Source organism: Struthio camelus, chromosome 2, assembly GCF_040807025.1.
Source record: "Struthio camelus isolate bStrCam1 chromosome 2, bStrCam1.hap1, whole genome shotgun sequence".
Lineage (NCBI taxonomy): Eukaryota > Metazoa > Chordata > Aves > Struthioniformes > Struthionidae > Struthio > Struthio camelus.
Genome location: NC_090943.1, coordinates 56,129,295 through 56,148,369, shown reverse-complemented (window position 1 = coordinate 56,148,369; position 19,075 = coordinate 56,129,295). Strand labels below are relative to the sequence as shown.

The 19,075-nt window shown below is 38.8% G+C and overlaps 1 protein-coding gene across 1 annotated transcript in view; it reads left to right on the top strand.

Annotated features, from left to right (window-relative positions):
- The window catches only part of TBX20 (T-box transcription factor 20), a 42,146-nt gene extending 39,545 nt beyond the window's left edge, over window positions 1–2,601 (top strand). Inside the window, exon 9 of the mRNA XM_068935887.1 lies at window positions 135–2,601. Coding sequence (XP_068791988.1) covers window positions 135–154 — 20 coding nt within the window. The 3' untranslated portion in view covers window positions 155–2,601. The remainder of the gene's footprint in view (window positions 1–134) is intronic.
- The last annotated feature ends 16,474 nt before the right edge of the window (window positions 2,602–19,075 follow it).

The following is a 19,075-nucleotide window of genomic DNA, read 5'->3' as shown; positions in this document are numbered from 1 at the left end:
CATGGTTCTATAGTGATAGTTGTATTGTAGTTAAATGTAATTGTAGCTTGTGCATTTTTACACAAATGATTTTTCAAAGTGCTTTGCAGCCATGTTCTTATTCAGACAGTCCTCCAAATTGCTTTTTTTCACAGGAGTGCAAATAAGAGACTGAAATTTGGGGTTCCCAGGATCACCAAGATAATGATCAGAGACCAAGGAAACAGCCTAAGAAAAGAGGGGAAAGGACTTGGGTCTGTTTAGTCTGGAGAAGTGAAGATTATGGGAAGATACAAAGATGTTTTTCAAATCTATGAAGAATGTAAAGACAGAGGGAATAAATTATTCTACATATCTACTGCAGGCTTTTAACAGGTTTAGATTTTGTTTGTATTTTAACAGTGTTATGTTAAAGCAAGAGAGACTTATATGAGCCACTTAAGATATTCAAAGAAGACAGTAGTGAGGCAAAACACAGGATTGCCTAGGGAAGTTAAGGAGCAATTTCCATCACTGAAAGTCTTTAAGAACAGGTTGAACATGCATTTGTTAAGAATCATATGAATAGAGCTAACGTGTCCTTGGGACAAACAAACGATCTCTTGAGATGCTTTCCAACTTTCTATGAGAGCTAGGCGTTAAAGCAGCTTCTGACAAACTCCTCGGATTCCTCTGTGTGTTGTCTTTACACACCTGTAGTTCAGTTTATCCTCAAATTGAGATCAGCTGTTGAGTGTTTTGCAGCTACTGCAACCACAGCAGTGGCTGGCTTATGGAGAAACTTGATGTGATAGAAGAGCACAAGGTCCCATTGAACAGTTGTAGCATTGCTTTAATTTGGTTTCTGTCTGTGAATTTAAACAAGGAGAGACCATCCTGAGGTAATTCAAATACATGTTTAACTATTCTGAGTTATAATCATGCATTACTCTATGCCTTTAAATTTGGAATTTGAAAATGAAGACAAGCTCAGTGAGTTAGTAACTATATATGGTGTCTTTTGTCTCTGTTTAACGTCTGCTTGGTAGCAAAAAACTTCTATTTATTCTCTCACGGATATTTGGTGCTCTGAAAGTCTTTTGCATAACCTCAGGTTGGGGGGGGGCTTTCCTGAGTGCAAGAAAAACTGAGCATGTTCTTTGACACTTTCCTGATTCAGGAATGCGAGCTGTATACTTGAGTTCAAGTTACAGTTATGTCAATAGCCTCCTTAAATCAGTAGGCTTGCTCACTTAAATTTAAATCATTACTTAAGTATTTCACTGACTCTGCAGCTGAACCCTCTGTGCTGTGTAGAATCAAGACTTTTGGGAACAAATTGTCCATGCAACGAACACCTCTGTCGACAATAGTGAATGAAGACTCCAATTATAGAGAAAACAGGGGATTAAATAAAGCAAAGTTCCTGAATTGCCTCCCAGCAGAATTACTGTGAAAAGACTGATGAATAGTCATGATGACTGTAGGCTGGGTCTTCTATTTCATGTTTAGTAAACAGATTTGTATCCAAATTACCTGTCTTGGAGTGCAGAAAATAAATGGAGAGTAATTTTTCTAAACTTCCCATGTAGAAACATTACATAACGAATACATCAATTTAATGGCATGCTAGCCACTGAGAAGTAAATAATATTTTGAATCACAAGTAAAAAGATAATTACATAAAAACACTTAGAGTATACAGCTTCCATTCAATATCTGTATTTAGCAATAATCACTAATGACAATTCTAAGAAAAAGGATTTAAATTGCCAGTGGTCTGATGTCCAATATCCTCATTAAAGCCAGTCAGTGATAATCAGTGTTGGTCAGTGAGGCTCTAGAGGGAAACTGCCTTTGGGGGAACTATGTGAACTGGTCCTTGTCCTCACTGATGACATCTGGAGGAACTAACAAAATCCCATGAGGATGCTTACCAGAAAAGTTTACCAGTGAGGCTTTTTTTTGAAGAGTGGAATGGTAACCTTTTTCAAGACAGAGCGTGTTACATGTCTGATCACTGTAGCATTTTTAGCTCTGCCAATTATTTTTCAGTCTACTTTCTTTTTAAGGAAATAATAGAGAATACAATTTTACAAGCAGATATAGCAAAACCTGGCAACTTTTAGGCCTTTTATGTTGGAAACCAGGCTTAACTCAGAAACTGCATTAACTAGTTTGATCTTCTTTTAGTGTTGAATTAAAATCGGGCAACCATACTGACTCTTTTTGATCTACTAGTTGACTTGGAATTGCTTTTACTCTAATTGTGAACCCTGCCAGGGATATGTGCTGTTATTTTTGAGTGGCTCCAGGTTTTTGTGTCCCAGAGAAACTCCTAGTTCTGAGCCAAGGTTTGGCTAACTTCATGAATATTTGCTTCAAATTTCTGTTGCTCTCCTGTGTTTGGAGCAAGGTGCTTAGCAGGAACAGTGGTGACACAAATAAATAGTGGTTCAGATATGCAGAAGACATTCCACTAGCTTTTCATCTGCTTTAATTCAGTCAGCTACTATAGAAGACTAGGTCAAAAAATAAGATCAGTTAAAGAAGGGCAAATACCTTCCACTAAATCTGTACTTGATAACATTTAAGAAAAATAACCCTCAAAAAGATGGAAGTAATAAAGTTCTTCGAGCATTTACAACTTTTCTCTGTTTAGATGCTTAACTTGTGGTCAAACGTCCCTAAAGATTCATAGCAGGGATGAAGTATATGTCACACATTTTGTATCTTTTCCAGAAATCTATAATCTCCTCTTTCAGAGGAAATCCATTCATATATTTTTTGTCACCTCAGACTGGAGTTATTGTTGTACTTTTTGCATGGGCCTCTGTCTTAAGGCATCTTAAAATGTCCTGAAAGCAGTAATATGAAATTGCAGAAGTTCATGAACTCTTCTAATTAAAGTCTGCACTAACTTCCAGTCAGCTTTTAGGGGCAATGCATAATATAACTTAAACTATAAAATCCTAAATTATTTGAGTCTTTGTCATCAGAATCCACTCTCTCCTTGAGTTATCACAGAGCTGGAATGAGCTGTGATGCTTAAACTGATTGTGTTTGATAGGAGCTGCTGGAAGTGTCCACAATCAGTGGGAGGATACTTGGAGAGTCAGTCCCCCCACACTTCTGTCAGTACCTGCATTTTTCCGTATGTTTTTATGATACGCCAAGTCTATCGATCTTCATTGATGTTCTCTAGTGTAAAAACTGAGAGTGGGAGAGATCTGTTTTTTATGTTTCTTTTGCTCCCTGTCTTAGTCATGGTTGATGCACAGTCACTTACAAGTCTATTATTATTACTTCTCCTGCTCTTTCATAGATCTCAAGGCAGCCAAAAGAGGAAACAATTTTTATCTAGATGCAAATCATTGGATGTAAAATTTGCATTGATAGTATCTGAACAGGTACCCAGGGCTTTGGAATGGCAGGCTTCAATTACCTTCCTCTGAATGTCGTAGCCTTCAGACTTGAGACACCAGTCATGCCACTTGGCTTCAATGATGTCACAAGTAAGTTAGTAGTACTCGGGAGATTTGTCACTCTGACCTTATTTAATCATTCCCATTTTCTGTTAACATAGTCACCCCAAACAGTGCATTTCCAGAGGATGATTAGATTGTTTTAGATGGTTAAAGTCTTTATCCTTATTTGCTCTTTCATTTTACAATGCTCCAGGAACATCACACATTTTTGTATGCACATATAAAAGTCAAATGCTTGTGCCCCCATAATTTCCTTTACAAGGCTTTAAGCATTTTTCAATTGTTTTTAAATGAATTAGCATGTACTGTATATCCTGCCTAGCACTTAAGACAATTTGGCATGGTTTCCAGTTCTTCTGGATAGACAACTTGTCTTTTCAATCAGGGAGAATGTTTTTCATCCTAGATGCCTGCTAAGGGAAAAAAGATTAATAAGGAATATTGTAGGCCGAGATTTAAAAGGCATCCAGGTATATAGATGCACAGATCCTACTAATTTTAGTAAGAATCATGCTTCCAAATCCCTTCTTAGCTATAGTGTTTGCTATTTTGGCAGGCTTATGATTTATTCAGAGATCAGCCTAAAAGTTTTGCTACCCTTTCCTGAAACTGTATTTTAAAGTTTCTTTTGCCCCATGCCATAATATCATGTCTTTGTTCTCCTGTTGTTTCAATAGCTTTGGCCAAACTGTTAGGGAACACATGGATACTTCCTTTTTATTTACTATCTCAATAATAAGAACACTCATCTAAGTTGCAGAGATTCACTTCTTCTCTCTGTTTGTGGGGACTGGGACATGCTGACTTTTGTGGCTCCTCTTCTTCGGAGCTTAGTTCTCTTCTTATGCAAAGCATGAGGAGTCTCTACGCTTGTCTCAAAGCCAGAGCTACTATCAAAACAAGCATAAGAAGAGTCTATGTACTTGTCTCAAAGCCAGAGCTGCTGTCTCAGCAAAACAAAATGTTGCTGTCCCAGCTATGAGGGATGAGCCAGAGCTCTTTTGACACAAAGGAGGCTGGGTAAAGTTGGAATGTGGAATTGCATGGGGAAGAGTAGGACCAGCACACTCTTACTGCAGCCAAGAAGTAGTGTCTCCAACCCTCGCTCCTGAGCAGTAGCTGCTGCTCTGGCACATTCAAGTATCCCCCTCAGCAAATTTTGCTCTCCAGGGGTTTGGTATAGGGAGCAAAGAAGGTAGCAGAACTGGGGCTGGTCTGTCCCCCCTATCCATACACATATAAATACACAGACTCTTTGATGCCCAGGAACTGCCTTGTCAGCCTGTGTGTAGAGCTGACTTTACTCAAGGCTGTAGATTCCCCTGGTGATCTAGGGACCTAGAAATTAAGATCCGCAGTGTTCAAGTCTCTTTCATAGATCAGGCCCCTAACTGCATGTTAGGGTTGAACAAGGTCCTAGTCCTGCCTTCATCTCAAATCCTAGTGGAGAACTGTGAGAAGTTTAGATGATGCTTATTCTGAAGTCCAAACCTTAGCAAGACTTTGGTAAAGCCATTTTTTACAAGTAGAAATATGTCCACAAATAGGATATCCAAAAATTGATGACTTAAATATTTCTAGTGTTTGTATTATTCTGGAAATCCACAATGCAGCTGTGATGAGATGGGCACTTTCAGCAGAATGAACACACTGGGAAAAACTAGAAAGACAAGAATAGCAACTGTCCAGATGCTGCAGTAGAAATAAATTGGAAGCTGAGTATAAGATCCAAATGGGTATTTAGAGTCATTGCAAATAGAAGTACCAAATTAAGCAAATAACATGTCATTTTGAGATGAATTGCTCTATGTGCCAAGTGTAAACCTTTGCACTGAATATGCCCTGTATGATAACAGGAGACTAGAGGAGATATTTTAAAACATAAAATTGCAAGAGAAATTGCTAACAACAAAAAGAATTCTTAAATACAAAAAATCACGCATGCTGTATGAGCATAAACAAAAGTGCAACATGGTTAAAGACAACTACAGCTTAGGATGAAAGGTTCTGTTATTATATAACCTGAAGAAAAAACAAGGCATACATCAAAATTTCAGCTATACCAGATCCTGATTCAAGAAATCATTAAAAATCAGCCATGAACTATGTCTGAGTGCAATAAAAGTGAGTGCTCATCCTAACGGTTGTGTTACAATGCTGATTCCCTAATTACCTCCTTGGTTCTGGAGTATGCCCACGTAAAATAACCTGCATGGCTGAGGCCGAAACAATGATTCAAACATGCAAAGACAACAAATGGGACCAAAATAATGGATTTCTGCTTTATCTGTGAATCGTGACAAAGGCTGAGCATGCACGCAGGTGGAGAAATTATTCAGAGAAGACAAAAAGGATCCCAGAAAAGGAAAAAGAGAACTGTATTTCATGTTCGTTTAAATAATGAAAGCCCTAAGAATTAATAAGTGCATCGAGTTGTTGGAATGAAATTGAGGAAAGAAACAGAGCTCTGCAAAGTATCCCCCACCACTGCATATGACATAAATAATCTTAAAATGAATAATGACTTCATTTTTATTTTGCTTCACACTTCACCAATGGTGAATTAATGAATGCCTTAAAATAGATTTCTTCATGTGAAGTTGCTTTGAGAAGTAGCACTTAAAAGAAGCGTCTTAAGCTGGTGAGGAAATCACAAGTTTCAAAAAAACAAGCGAGCCTTTACAAAAATGTTACATAAGGATGTGCACTCCTGTTAGTAAAGAAAGCAATGATTCTTAAACATGATAAAGTGTAGGAACAAACCTGATTCTGTTAGAGATATATACCTCTAAAATGGTAAGGATTATAGCAGGGAGATTGTTCATGAAATGTAAATGCGGTTTCAGCTATTTTTATTGAGTTTTCTTATTTATAGGAACAACCTTTAAGCTGGTTGTTTCAGTTTGCTCCACCCAATGTCACATGAATGAAATATCTGGAGGAGAGCTGTAAGGTACGAACTCATTTTAACTTTGAAGAGGGGATGGCTGCAATCCCCATAATCTAATTTTAAAACTTGAATTTTCATTTCAGCATTGGATCTCTCTCTCCGCCCGGCCCCCACAAAAGTCCCTGTGATTTTTCTTTTGTATTTTTACTGTGTTTTGTCATGTTTCACTTTTTTTTTCTTAAAAATACAGCCATGCGAATCAAAATTTCCTAAGAACCCCAGCTTCCTTGAACAGGAGAGAGGGGAAGGAAGCCCCTTAAAGTTTCAAATAGATAGAGGTGAGCTGAATTTGCTTCAAAACTTAGCACCCAAATGATAGTAACAATAAAATTATAGTCCCAAATCATTGTATTAACATTTAAAACACCTTTATGATCCTAGTTAGGTCATGACTCGTGTTTTTTTTTTTTGTCTATTTTTTAATATTGGTACTGGCAATAGCAAAATAACTTTTGCTGATGTTGCTATGCCACCAAATACATTTATTTCTAATATAATTTATCTCAATTGCATAACCAAAATAATCTGTAATGGCAAAGGGACTTTCCTCTCTATTGCTCTTTATGCAGCTGTATTTAGGAATCTAAAATAATGGGTTTGGGTGTACTTTTTGGTTGGATGCTGAACTGAAAAATTAGGCAAAACTTGATTCAGATTGAATTGAAAATGGAAAAATGGAGTTTGGAGGGGCAGAAGTGTCTGATTTAAAATAAGAACAAGAAATACGTTGCAGGCAAATCTGCAGTGTTGCATTCACTGAAAATATTAGATTCTGTCCTGAGGTTATTTGCCGTTCTTCCTTAAGTAATTTCTTTCAAAATGAAATATTATAACACTTTATCACCTATCAAAATAACATTTTTTAATATATGAAGTATTGGGGGGGTTGTTTGCCTGTTTTGTTTTTTTTTTTCTTCCATCTGAAAATGATTTGGTCTGAATTAGAAACTCATTTCAGTTCCCAGGAAACAGGTTTTTCATTTGACAAGTTCACTCATCACTGAACTTTTTGGCCATGACTGGTCCTAAGTCATGTTCCTTCATTTGAGTATTTAATCTCTACTCTACACTCTTATACACTCTTACTCCATTATACTCTTTTATCATTAGATGGCAAAATAAACAAATAAAAAAAGAATTGCAGTCCTGGCTACTGCAAAGGCTGAGACAATATATAATTTCACATCCCCTTCTGTAACTTGGGATGCTATGACAGTTTTAGACCCTTTTTTGTATGCACTAGGTAACTGCTTTGAGGGCTTCTGCTGGCCACGTAGCCTTGCATTGCAGTTTGCTGATTGCGCTGGAGAACCGAGGTGCCCTATATTGCTGGGCTGCCGCAGCCCTGCCCTTTTCCACCAGTTTCCACAGAAAGGTAGGGACCCAGCTCCTCCTTGAACACTGTGCTAAGGGTCAACAGCTTATACCTCCTTCTGCCACAAACCCATTTCTCTGCCATGCTGCAGTGGTAAACACTGACTGGGTCTCTAGTCCACAACTGACCTCACTTCCATGCTGATGTACATGTGCTGATGCATATAATCCCTGGCACAAGTGTCTTCTTGCAGCACAGCCTCACCATCAAACTTTAAACCTCAGGAAAATGTTTCCTGCTCAAGTGCCACTATCAGGGAACTTTTTCACGGACAGTAACTCTCTGCTATGGCCACTACAGGAGAGGATGGAGCATGCTGCAATAAATGGAGGACTGGCAGTAGAAGGGCAGTCCACCTTCACAATTGCTTGGGGGGGACACCAGTGTGTTTCTTTATTTCCTCTTCCTTGCCCTAACAATGAGCCTAACCTGAAGTTATTTTTGCACATGAAAAATTCCCATCTTTGTTTATAATCAAAAATTCGAAGTTTTTTGGAAATCATCTGATTGTTCCCCTCCTATACTTGGACAGAGTTGTAAGAAAAATGCCACCTGAATGAGAAAATATATCTTTTTCAAGTACCACAGTACAATAATTTATTTCATAGACTTTCTGTGCCCTCTGCTGGCTGCGTGGTGGCAGTTCCCTGGGCCACAATAGCCTTTTCACCAGCAGTAGCTGTACGTGCAGTGTCCTGCTGCCACAGTGTGTGTGTCCAGTTAGGGGAAATATGGGAAGCAGATGAGAGCAGATGGTGGCACTGTAGGGTGGAGGGAAAGAGGAAAAAGGGGAAAGAGAAAAAAAAAATCGGTCTATCTAAACTTTTCTCTGTGCCCCAGACCCCATTACTTGTATTTCCTGAACTCCCTTGTTCCTCCCCTGGCTCCCAGCCTCTGCCCTCAACAGTGATTGTTTCAGTTCTTTCCCCAGGAACTTACTGTCACTGCTGCAAAATTTCATTTTGCTGCTTCAAACATTTTTCAGGCACCAAATCCTTTTTTTTTTTCCCTATGCAATATAAAACCTGCATTCAGCCCTGAGTATAACCTCGCATATTTTCTACCAGATCCTCAGGTGCAAAATCCACAAGGTGAGTGAAAGGATGATGACTTGTATCAGCTAACTCTTTTTGTTTCTTAAGTTGAGTGGGCTTTCTTCTGTTTTTTTGTTTGTTTGTTTGTTTTTTGTTTTCCATATACTTACTGGTTGGCAGGAATCCAGGCGGTTGTAAACTGTAATGTATTGTGCAATGTCTTTTTGGATTATGGATGTAAGATCATTTTTTATTCTTATATATTTTCAGCAAACACTTGCGTTGTCTGTAACGAATGCTATCTGAAAAAGAGAAAAGCATTAGCTCATGTCCATGTGCATTACTTTTAATTTCTTCCCAGGAGGCAAAACAAACGTACCACTCCATATCTTTAAAAAGGAGCTATCTTTAAGTACTTTTGGAGCATGTACTCCACACCGTATCAGGAAGAAAATTTAGAGCTTTATTTTCATTTACACAAAAGCCAATTTATAATGTTCAGGAAGCATTACCAAGCTTAAAGCAGATGTGTGCACCCACTTAAAGCTTTCTTTCTATACCAGAATTGTGTAACTGGATAGTCTTTCTGGGCTTGCTGTTGCTGAACTGGGTAAGTGTGCCACATCTAACACCTCACTCAGGAAAAAGCTATGCAGATGGAATATTTGCATTATGATGAATGTATTTCTCTTTGTGGAAATAATTTTCATACATTTGCCGATTTTCACTTTGAGCACAATGAAAATGATTTACTCTTTTGGACTAATCTCAAAATGTTATCTTCTATTTCTTCCACTATTTGCACAGATCTAAACTGTTGTTAATCCAGAAATCACATGAATACAAAAACACCTCACAACTACTGTAAAGCATGACCGTCAAACTAAGCTGAAATTGGCTAAATAGCAGAGTCATTAGATACGGCTAGACAAACTCATTTATGCACATATAGTCTTAAATCTTATTTCTGTAGGTAACCGAGTAAAAATCAGGAGCTTAGACACTTATTTTCATTTTTAACTTTTATGGTTTTTGATTCTATATTCAAGTGGACACAGTGAGAGGAAAAAATTCATGCCTTGAAAGGGACAAATGCGATCTCTGCTGCAGTATAAGTGTGTCTCGCCTGGACTCTCTAGCTAAATGGGAATAAATTTCCTTCTAATGGTAATGTTGAAGCAGAGAACATGTGTCTGACTCTAGACATAACCTTGTCATCTCTGAGAAGTATAGACATATGCTTGATAGGTCATGGAGTTTGAATTGCAGACTGTGCTTTCAAGCCACATTTGGGGGGCTTTTCAGAAACGTCAGGGCAAAACCCCAGAAAAGAAGATTCTGATTCCAAACACAGTTCTGAAACATAGGGGCTGTAAGAGAAGGATAGGACATTTCTGAAGAGTAACATAAACACAGAAGAGAAATCTGACAGTGTTTATTGGGGTGAAGCTAACAACAGGAGGAATGTAAGGAAAAACTTGAAGATGCAGTTGTAGTTTTCCTTCTGCATAAGTAAGTTGTCTACTGGTGTGAATTTCTTTACCTTCTTTAGATTTCCTTTCTTTCAAGCATGAGGGGTGCAACTTTTCTCCTTTTTCAGGTAATAATAGTGATAGACAATGAGAAAGAAGTACCAAAAAAGCGTGCTCTCCCAAAGACCTTTGGAATCTGTTCCTGAAGCCTTGAGAAGGAAGAGACTTCTGATGTTCAAGAGAGAAAGGCAGGAAAAATCCATCACATGACAGACAGACCCATTTTTTGAACGTAGGAGATAGACTGGATATCGTTCTACAAAAAATGAACGTTTATTGTATCCCGAGTTAGAGAGCATACATACAAGGAGGACTTCTCGATATCTTGAATGAGATGAAAATTTTAGTTGTGAGTAAGACTTTAAGCAGTGCTGCAGAAATGTGAGCCCTCATGGCCTCTGACCTCCTATGAGTGGCAGGCCAAAGGATCCAGGTTCTAGGATCAAGTTTCTTTGTAGTATTTAGGCATCTCTTTTGCACCCTCCACTCTTCCTCTCCTTTAAAAATATATGAAACACTGAAAATAGCAAATCCTTTTTTTGGAGTTAGAGCTCTTTTTCACAGGCACATTTAAGGTTATTTATTTCCCAAGATAATTCTGCTTTTCCTCCCTCTTTCCTTCTTTGTTCTCTGCCTTTTCATTTTCTTCCTCGCTTATTTCCTGTCCCCTTCCAATCCTGTTCCGCATACATGGTCCCTGTTCTCAATGATACTGTCACAGTGCCCTTCCTTCTCTGTTATCACCCTCATTTTAGACTATCCACTGTACTTACAAAGAAGGTCTGTGGTAGACCCATCACAGAAACTCAGGTCTCAGATCCAAACTAATTTTTCATTGTAAACTCACTGTTTTCTCTTTCTTTGCTTTCCCACCGAAAAGCAAAAGCCCAAGCAAATATTCCCACTCCTCTGCTTCTGGAGTCCATTCTCTTCTCTTGTTTTTTCAGGCATTAGCATAATTTGAAGTAGTTCTAACATATTTCATTGTAGACGGTTTATTTTCCCTGAGCTGTAGAGTGTCTTCATGATGAACAACCATTGAATGTAGCTCAAAGTGGAAAAGAAAAAGCATTTTTCTTGGTGTATGGGACTGCTGCATGGTCTCTAACTCACAGCTGGGTCAGGGAATACTTGAGATGAGATTTTTTTCATAAAAACTCATTGAGGATTAGCTCCTATATAATAATAAAGAATTCGGCAGGAAGGCTTCTTCAGAGATCATTTCCTTGGCTCAAGCCAAGATGAGTTTTTAACTAAACCACCTCTAAAAGATTTTGTCCTTTTTGCTCTTAAGACCCTCCGACAGTGGAGACTTCAAGGGTCCCTCAGAGAGTCAAATGCCTAACTACCCTTTCATTAGAAATCTGTCCTAATGTCTAACATGTACCTGACTGTAATGTTAGTTCTTCATTCCTTATCCTATGCTTTTTTTCTCTTCCTTGTAGCAACCTTTTACGTGTTTGAAAACTGTTATTACATCTCCTCTTATTACTTTTCTCTAGGCTGTTCTTCTCATCTTTCTTGTGTGGACTTTAAGAGTTTTTCCTGCTACTTCTGTGTGCTGGGGGATGGTCTACTCTGTAACTACCATGCTGGTGTACAATAAGTATTACAATAAGGGGTAAAAGAGAATATGAGAAAAAATCCCTACTCTTCAACTGCTCCACATCTTTCCTTAAGCACTGTGCTGTGCTCTAATATTTCTTAACTGAGATCTTACCAGTGCTAACTGGAGTCAATAGATTACTTCATGTGTGAGATGTGAACTTCTGATCACACACCCAGTGCAGCATTGTTTTCCTACAGCTCTGTAACAATGTTGACCGATTTCGCTATAGTGTAAGAGATTTTTGTATCAGTAAAGCAACACAGTCGTAATGTATTTTGCATTCTTTCTACAGCAACATTTCTAATAGTCCTGGGTATAAGGCTTATAACATTGTCTGAAACTGTGGAGGTTCCCCATTGTTTACAAAACACAACCCTGCTTATGTATGTGGCATGTAAACATGAAGATAATTTAAATCTGCTACTGGCAGCGATTTGTGAGTTGTCAGTGGGCAGTGAAGCTCTTCCTGTTTGAAAAGTAGACGAACTTTTCTAGGTATTGCATCCGCATATGCGAAAAAGGAAACCTCTCTAAAGACAAAAGATTTGTTAATATTTTAGCACCTATTGCTGGTAGTCATTCTGCATTTCAGTTATGCACATAGCATTCTCTGTCCCCCTGCACAGTCCCAACAATGTGTTCTTATATCAGTAACTGGCACTGAGTATTCACTCCATCTAGCACGTTCTTCAGCTCTTTGACATCCTTTCATCCTTCCACTAAGGGATGATTTTAAAAGTAGATTTTCTGTGAAGGATTTCTTCAGAGAAACTCAAGATTACAGGTTGGGCCACAGTTCCTTTCAATGCAGCCCCAGTTTCATTCTGAATTTGTCCTCAGCTGTACTCAGTATTCACTGAAATTATCCGCGACTTTATGTTTTGGTAGCTGCATGGCAAAATGGCTAAATGAAAACAACTACACCTGCTACATTTGAAATATAGCTTCCACTCCCAGCAGTGCTATATGATTTTTAGTATTTTATTGATATTTTTCATACATGCACACACACATATATATGAATATATGTGTACACTTGAAAGTGGATTGCTCCGTAACCTCTCCTCATTCTCATATCACCCTAAGGATGAAGGTTGTGTGATATTCAAGTTTTAGTTCACAATCAATATACGATGTGATCTCTCACCAAGCAAAATCCTCTAACTCTTACCTGTCATCCTATGTGTAATCATCCTACAGTGTCCCCTACTGAGAAACAAGTTGTAGCATCTTGAGAAGCCTGAGTGGATGCATCTGCCTATAGGAGAATAACAAGCCGTCTGCCACCCTAAGCACTCCGAGGTGTTCTTTAAGGATAAAAGCTTTTCACAATACAAAACAAACAGTACTTTTTTAAACCTAGTGCTCCCCCTGCTTCAGTACTACCTCCTGCGTGCTGAACGTTTCTTCAGAAGTGGGCCAAGCTAGATTTTTTTGTTTGAATTCTATTTTTCTTTTATTTAAATTCTATTTACTGAAATCATGAGGAAGTAGGATTTTCTGGTAGGGAAAGGGTGGATGAGAGCAGTTCCTGTCTTGTGTGAATTTAAAGGGAGAGGTTTTTCTTAGGGGTGAGGGAAGGAATGCCACAAGGGATCTCTGGTTATTTGTGAGAGTGGGGTTGGCAGGAGGGCAGGGATGGTTTCAAGCTCGCTTGCAAGATGGTGAGACCAGGGGGACGCTCAGAAGGAAACGAAACCCTCTAGAGTATCCCACCACCCATGAAGAGAAAGGACGAAGGCTTACACAGACAGGAGAGGAGTTTTTAAATAAAGTCTCAGTATGTAATAGGTGATTCTTATCTGCAGAGTTAGAATGATCACCAGAAGCAATACAAACTTCTGGCAGACAAAATTTGTACTTTAAACACAGGCTTGGTTCTTCTTACTTTGCGTGTACATCAGAGCATTTAATTATATGGAATTACTCTACATCTACAAGTCAGGTGTGATTCAAACTCTGCATAGATTATTGACTTAATTTAAATCAACAGGAACTGACAAAATACCCTTATAGTCAGCAGCAAATGAACATGCCCTGACCAACCTGTTTTCTATCTATCTAGTTAAACAGTCAAAAGTTGGTCCATTAGGCCATATGAAAGTGTATGTTGAAACAAAAATGAACGTATTAATTCTGGAAAAAAAATATATTACTCTATTCAGTGACCACATATTAAACACCGTCTGCATTTTGTTTTCTATCAAGATGACGCAGAAGTAAAGAGGGTGCCTTTGACAGTAGAGGGCACTGTGACCTCAAAAATATGCTTCAAAAGTAGGCTATAGTTCCACCTGTTTGTCATAGCACAGCCGACGGGCCACAGACAAAAGCATTATTCCAGCTGAAAGGAAGCGCTACCTATCTGGTTGTAGTTCAAGAGACTACAGTGGTGGAGTGGCAAAGAGGGGCAGATTGATAGGTAGTGTAATGCCGTGATGCCTATGAGTGACCTTTCCACACGGAAAATTGAAAGAAAGAATTCTATCAGTCAAGTTGTTTACATGGTGAAACAAATATACTGGCAAACATTCTTTAAAGCCTGATGTTAGGTCCTGCTGTCTGCAAGGTCTCAGAACACATAATGAAACCATACAAATAGTCAGGACCATGATTTGACACAGATTATCAAAAAGTGAAAAAAGTAAGGAAGGGGATAAGGAAAACAGATTAAACTGCTGCTGTTAGTCACCAGCAAGGACTTTGTATGTGATTTTCAAATAAAATTTGTGTTAATTTTTAGTTGTGGGTGGGTGTAAAATTAAAGGGCTTGTAGCCTCAACAACATTTTTTTCCTCTGGATAAGTTCCCTGGCAACAAGACCAGACTTACCAAGAAATGAGATGACATGCAGATCTCAAAACGACTGTGTCAGTGATTCAGTTAACCACAAAGAAGTCACCTTTGCTCAGGCATCTATAGGTAGCAAATAACATTCTCACATCATGACTTTGTCTACCATTTTTGGGGTATGTGATTGATGTGCAAGATCATCTTTCTTTCAGTTCAATCTGTCATTTTACTTCATTTGCCAAAGACACTTTCTATCACTCTCTGAAGGTAATGGATCTGCCTCTTTTCTGCCTTGATTAACTGGGACACTACTGACATGAATATCAGGATGGGCAAAAGGTAAACAATAAATTAACTTGCTTACATCTCAACAGGTGATCTCGGACCCTGCCACTGTTTCTGATACAGTCGTCCGTCTGTAAGTGTTTCACAGGGGTTCACAAGCTTCTCTCTCTTGCCAAAGTAGATTTTCCAGGAAATCTCCAGCAGTGTAAGTTTACTGACTTCAACATGGCAATAGCAATGTATTTCAAGAGCAATACCGTTTTTCACATCTGACTGCTTTGCTAGCTGCTAACTGAAAAGCTATTTTGTGCTCACCTCCAGATCATTGCTTTTCTCATGTTACTGTTCTAAGTCCACTGCTGGCCTTCCTGTATTTCCACCAGAAATGGTGCCAATGTTCTCATTCTTGCATAGAGGACCTCTGCCATGAAAAATAGTATTAGCTCAGTCCATGTTCGTATGATCCTGTTCTGCTACTGCCACTTAGCTCCTGCTTGCCACTGCAAGCTTCTTCCTCTCTCTTCCCTGATACATATTCTGGCAGCAGCTGCTTAAAGAGATGCCAAATAAACCCAGACCCCACGAAAAATAAAGCAAAACCCTGGCAGTTGGTAGATCAGGTCAGGATAAGCTGGGTCCATCCCTTCTTTCTGTAACAGTGAGTTTTGGAGTCCTCAGATAACTTGCTCTACAATATCCTCCTGCAAATGCAAGCATAATGAGACGCAGTTGCTGTGGCTATGAATCATGGCATCCATGCCAAATCAGCATGACCACTTGCTGTGGCCAAACGTGCGCAGTGAGAACGTGGAGCATACAGCAAGAGATCTTCATTTTGAAATCTGTAAGGAGATCATATCATGCAGAGGAGATAAAAGTCCTCAGAATGATGACGAATTACAGAAACATTCCAGGCTCCATTTGGGAGAAGGTGATCACATCCCATGTTATAAGAAGGGGCGCTGCCAAATCTCCCAAATCAGCTGCTGAATAGGGCAAGTGGAAAGCTGTGCTGCTGTGATCGTTCTGTCTGCAGCAAGGAAGGAAGAGTAACTGTAACTGGAAAGTCTTAGATCTAAGAGGTTCACAATGTAGCTAATAATTTTTTCTTGATATTCATAATAATTCATGCACTTTTCTCTTAAACTAGTTTTTTTCAGAGCTGCAGGGAAGTATTGAAGGTAGTAAGAAAATGATGGTGCTGGAAACTGAAAGACAAGAAACCAGAAAACGTCTGTGGAGGATAATTGGGTTTTTCTGAGTCACTAATGCTCTCCAATGTTATTCTGGAAGCAAGCAGTCTGAAACTCATAATCATCTTTCTAGAAAGCAAGGAGGTAATTTCTGTGTCAAAGAAAGGAGGGTCTTCAGAACCTTCCATTCTAAAAAAGCGATTTTTGTTGCCAGGACAGGCATGCTGAATAAATTGTTCTCATTTGTTTCTAGTAGAAACAAGCTTTCACTTGCATAAGAGGTTAGCCATGTATGCATAGATGCTGCAGTTGTACAGTTAAAAGTACAATTGCAGTTCTAAAAGGGAAAGACGATAGATATGAACAGAGATGTGCCAGTAGAAATCAGACTGCCGTAACACTAAGTCACCAGGAGTCCATTTTTTCTCTCTGCAGGTTACAGGTAATGCATGTTTAAGAGAGTCAACTCAAGGGGAGCTATTCATATCCCACAAAAAGAGAATTGGCCCCACAGAGGAATAAGATACACATTATAGCTTAATTACCATTACATTTGCTGTTTCTCCCGGAAGGTTCCATCACTTACAAAGTCCTAGGGCAGCCCTGTTTGTTCACCTCTGCCTTGAGAGACTTCTTAGACTTCTGCACGTCTACTCAGCCTAGTTTCATAATAAGAGGTCCCAACTATTTCTATCCTCATAAAGTATTTTCCTTAGGTAAGAATTTGTCTGCCCAGTGACTGAAGTTCAAGCAGGAATAATAATTAGTTAAATCAAACATGGCCATATGGCATGGAGCTCAACAATCTCTAACTGACTGGGTATTTACCTGGGGCTCTGAGCTCCATATTGCTGTAGCTATGTTGCTGTCAGTACTCAAAATAGCTAGTTTAATGCTAACTTAAGCACATCCAACCAAGCAGCAGCCATACATTTGTCTACTGAACTGACATACCTTCTAGATTATGCCTTTACTGTGTGCTAACCTTGGGTTAAATAAGGGAAGGAAAGGGACACTGAAGTTCCCTAACAATTGCTACAGTGCAATCCTGCTATTATTAACAGCACGCTGAAGAATATGGGAAAGTGTGGAGGATCAATACAAGCTTCAAAGAAGCAGAGCGATGTGGTAGCTGCCAACGGCAGATTAACTGTTCCGTAGTCACAAAATTTGCAGCATATGCTCTGAGGTGACACAACAGGGACAAAGCAGAGCAGTAGAAGAAACATGATAGATATCAAAAAGGGAATTCTTCACAGGCAGTCTCATTGAAACCACTTTGGGAGAGGGAAGGGGTTAGTATTGGTAATAAAGTGCAAAGTGAAGTAAAATAGCTGGTACAAGAAACAGTGCAGAAGATGAGAACGAGTGGAGGAGAAGAGAGTAAGCTCTGGACTGTTTGGTGATGAGGACTACATGTCCAGTGTCCTGAAGAATACTGCCAGAAAAAGGATAGGAACTGCCAAGGCAATGTGTTTCAACTGGCAGGTCCTGATAGTTAAAGGGTTGTGAATTATCTCTGCTGCAAGAGTGTCAAAACCACCAACTCAGTGTTCTGACGCTCTTGAAACCTGGAAGAGTGACCTTGAAATACGAAGAGACACGCCAATGGTCATTCGTGGAAAATCCGTAGTCAGAGAAATAGGGAGAACTTAGCAGAAACATGAGTGTTGTGGTCTAGGATGTGCTTTGTCCCAGGAGAGCAGACACTGTGAAGTGATGTCACGTGCATTTTGCTGTCCCTGGGCAAAGGAAGTTAGCAGAAGCTGATTAAGGTGATGTCTCTCTTACAGCCTACCATGTCCTTCAGCACCATCAAGAGTTGAGAGAAATTTACTTTCAGAGTTATCAGTATTTCCTCTTATTTTCTTTTTGTTCTTAATGGAAAGGTATGTGCTGGCTTACAAGGATCACTCCTTTGTCTGTGATCTGCAGGTTTAGTCTATTCCGTATGAAACATTGTTGGATTCTAACTGCTTATGTCTTTTTTAGATTGAAGAAAGTCTCCTTTTATTTCAAGGTAGGTTTAAAGGTTTTTTCTGTCATGGTTTTCTACCACAGTTCATAGTTGCTGAATACCTTTACATTTAAGGATTTGATGTTCTATCTTTGTGTTCTTATCATAAAGCTTACAGCTTCGTAAATCTTTTGGGTTGTTTAGTTAAGTAGTAAGTGCCTTTGTGATTATGTACTGTGGGTGGCATCTTTTGATATAAATTGTCTGAAGAGTTATATTAAAATAAAACAATCTGAAGGTAATTGATTTGCCACAGGCTTGACCAGTTAATCTTAATAGTCCAGACATCCCACGGCAATGAGGTGAACCTTAACAATGCCAACTCTTCTAGTTCCTAAACGTTCCATAACTATATTGACTTCGACAAGCTTTAAAAGTAGGTGTCAGGAGTTAAAAATCAGCAGAACATATCATATTACTCTATTTCTATGCCAGTTAAACACACAACTCCTTAAATATCTAGAGACTGCACATTTCAACACTGAGTCAGCAACAGCAGACTTGGTTAGTCACTAAATTTATGATAAGGCTTCATGATACCAGATATGGAGAACAGTAGATGATTGTGAAACTTTTTCTGGTTTAGCCACTTGGAAAACAGATAGAAAAACAGTATGTAATCTTCAAACATTAAAATAGTGCTCTGTTTATCCTTTCAGATATACTTAGTATATAATAAGCGCAGATAAATGTTCCATATAATGTTAATCTGTTGCAAGTAATTCACTTTTGAAGAAGCACTTGTGTGCCCAGGAGACTGGCTATTTTATACAATTATATAAACTGGTATTATTTCTTCCCAAAAGATTTGCCCCCTCTCATTTTTGAGATAAATGTGACA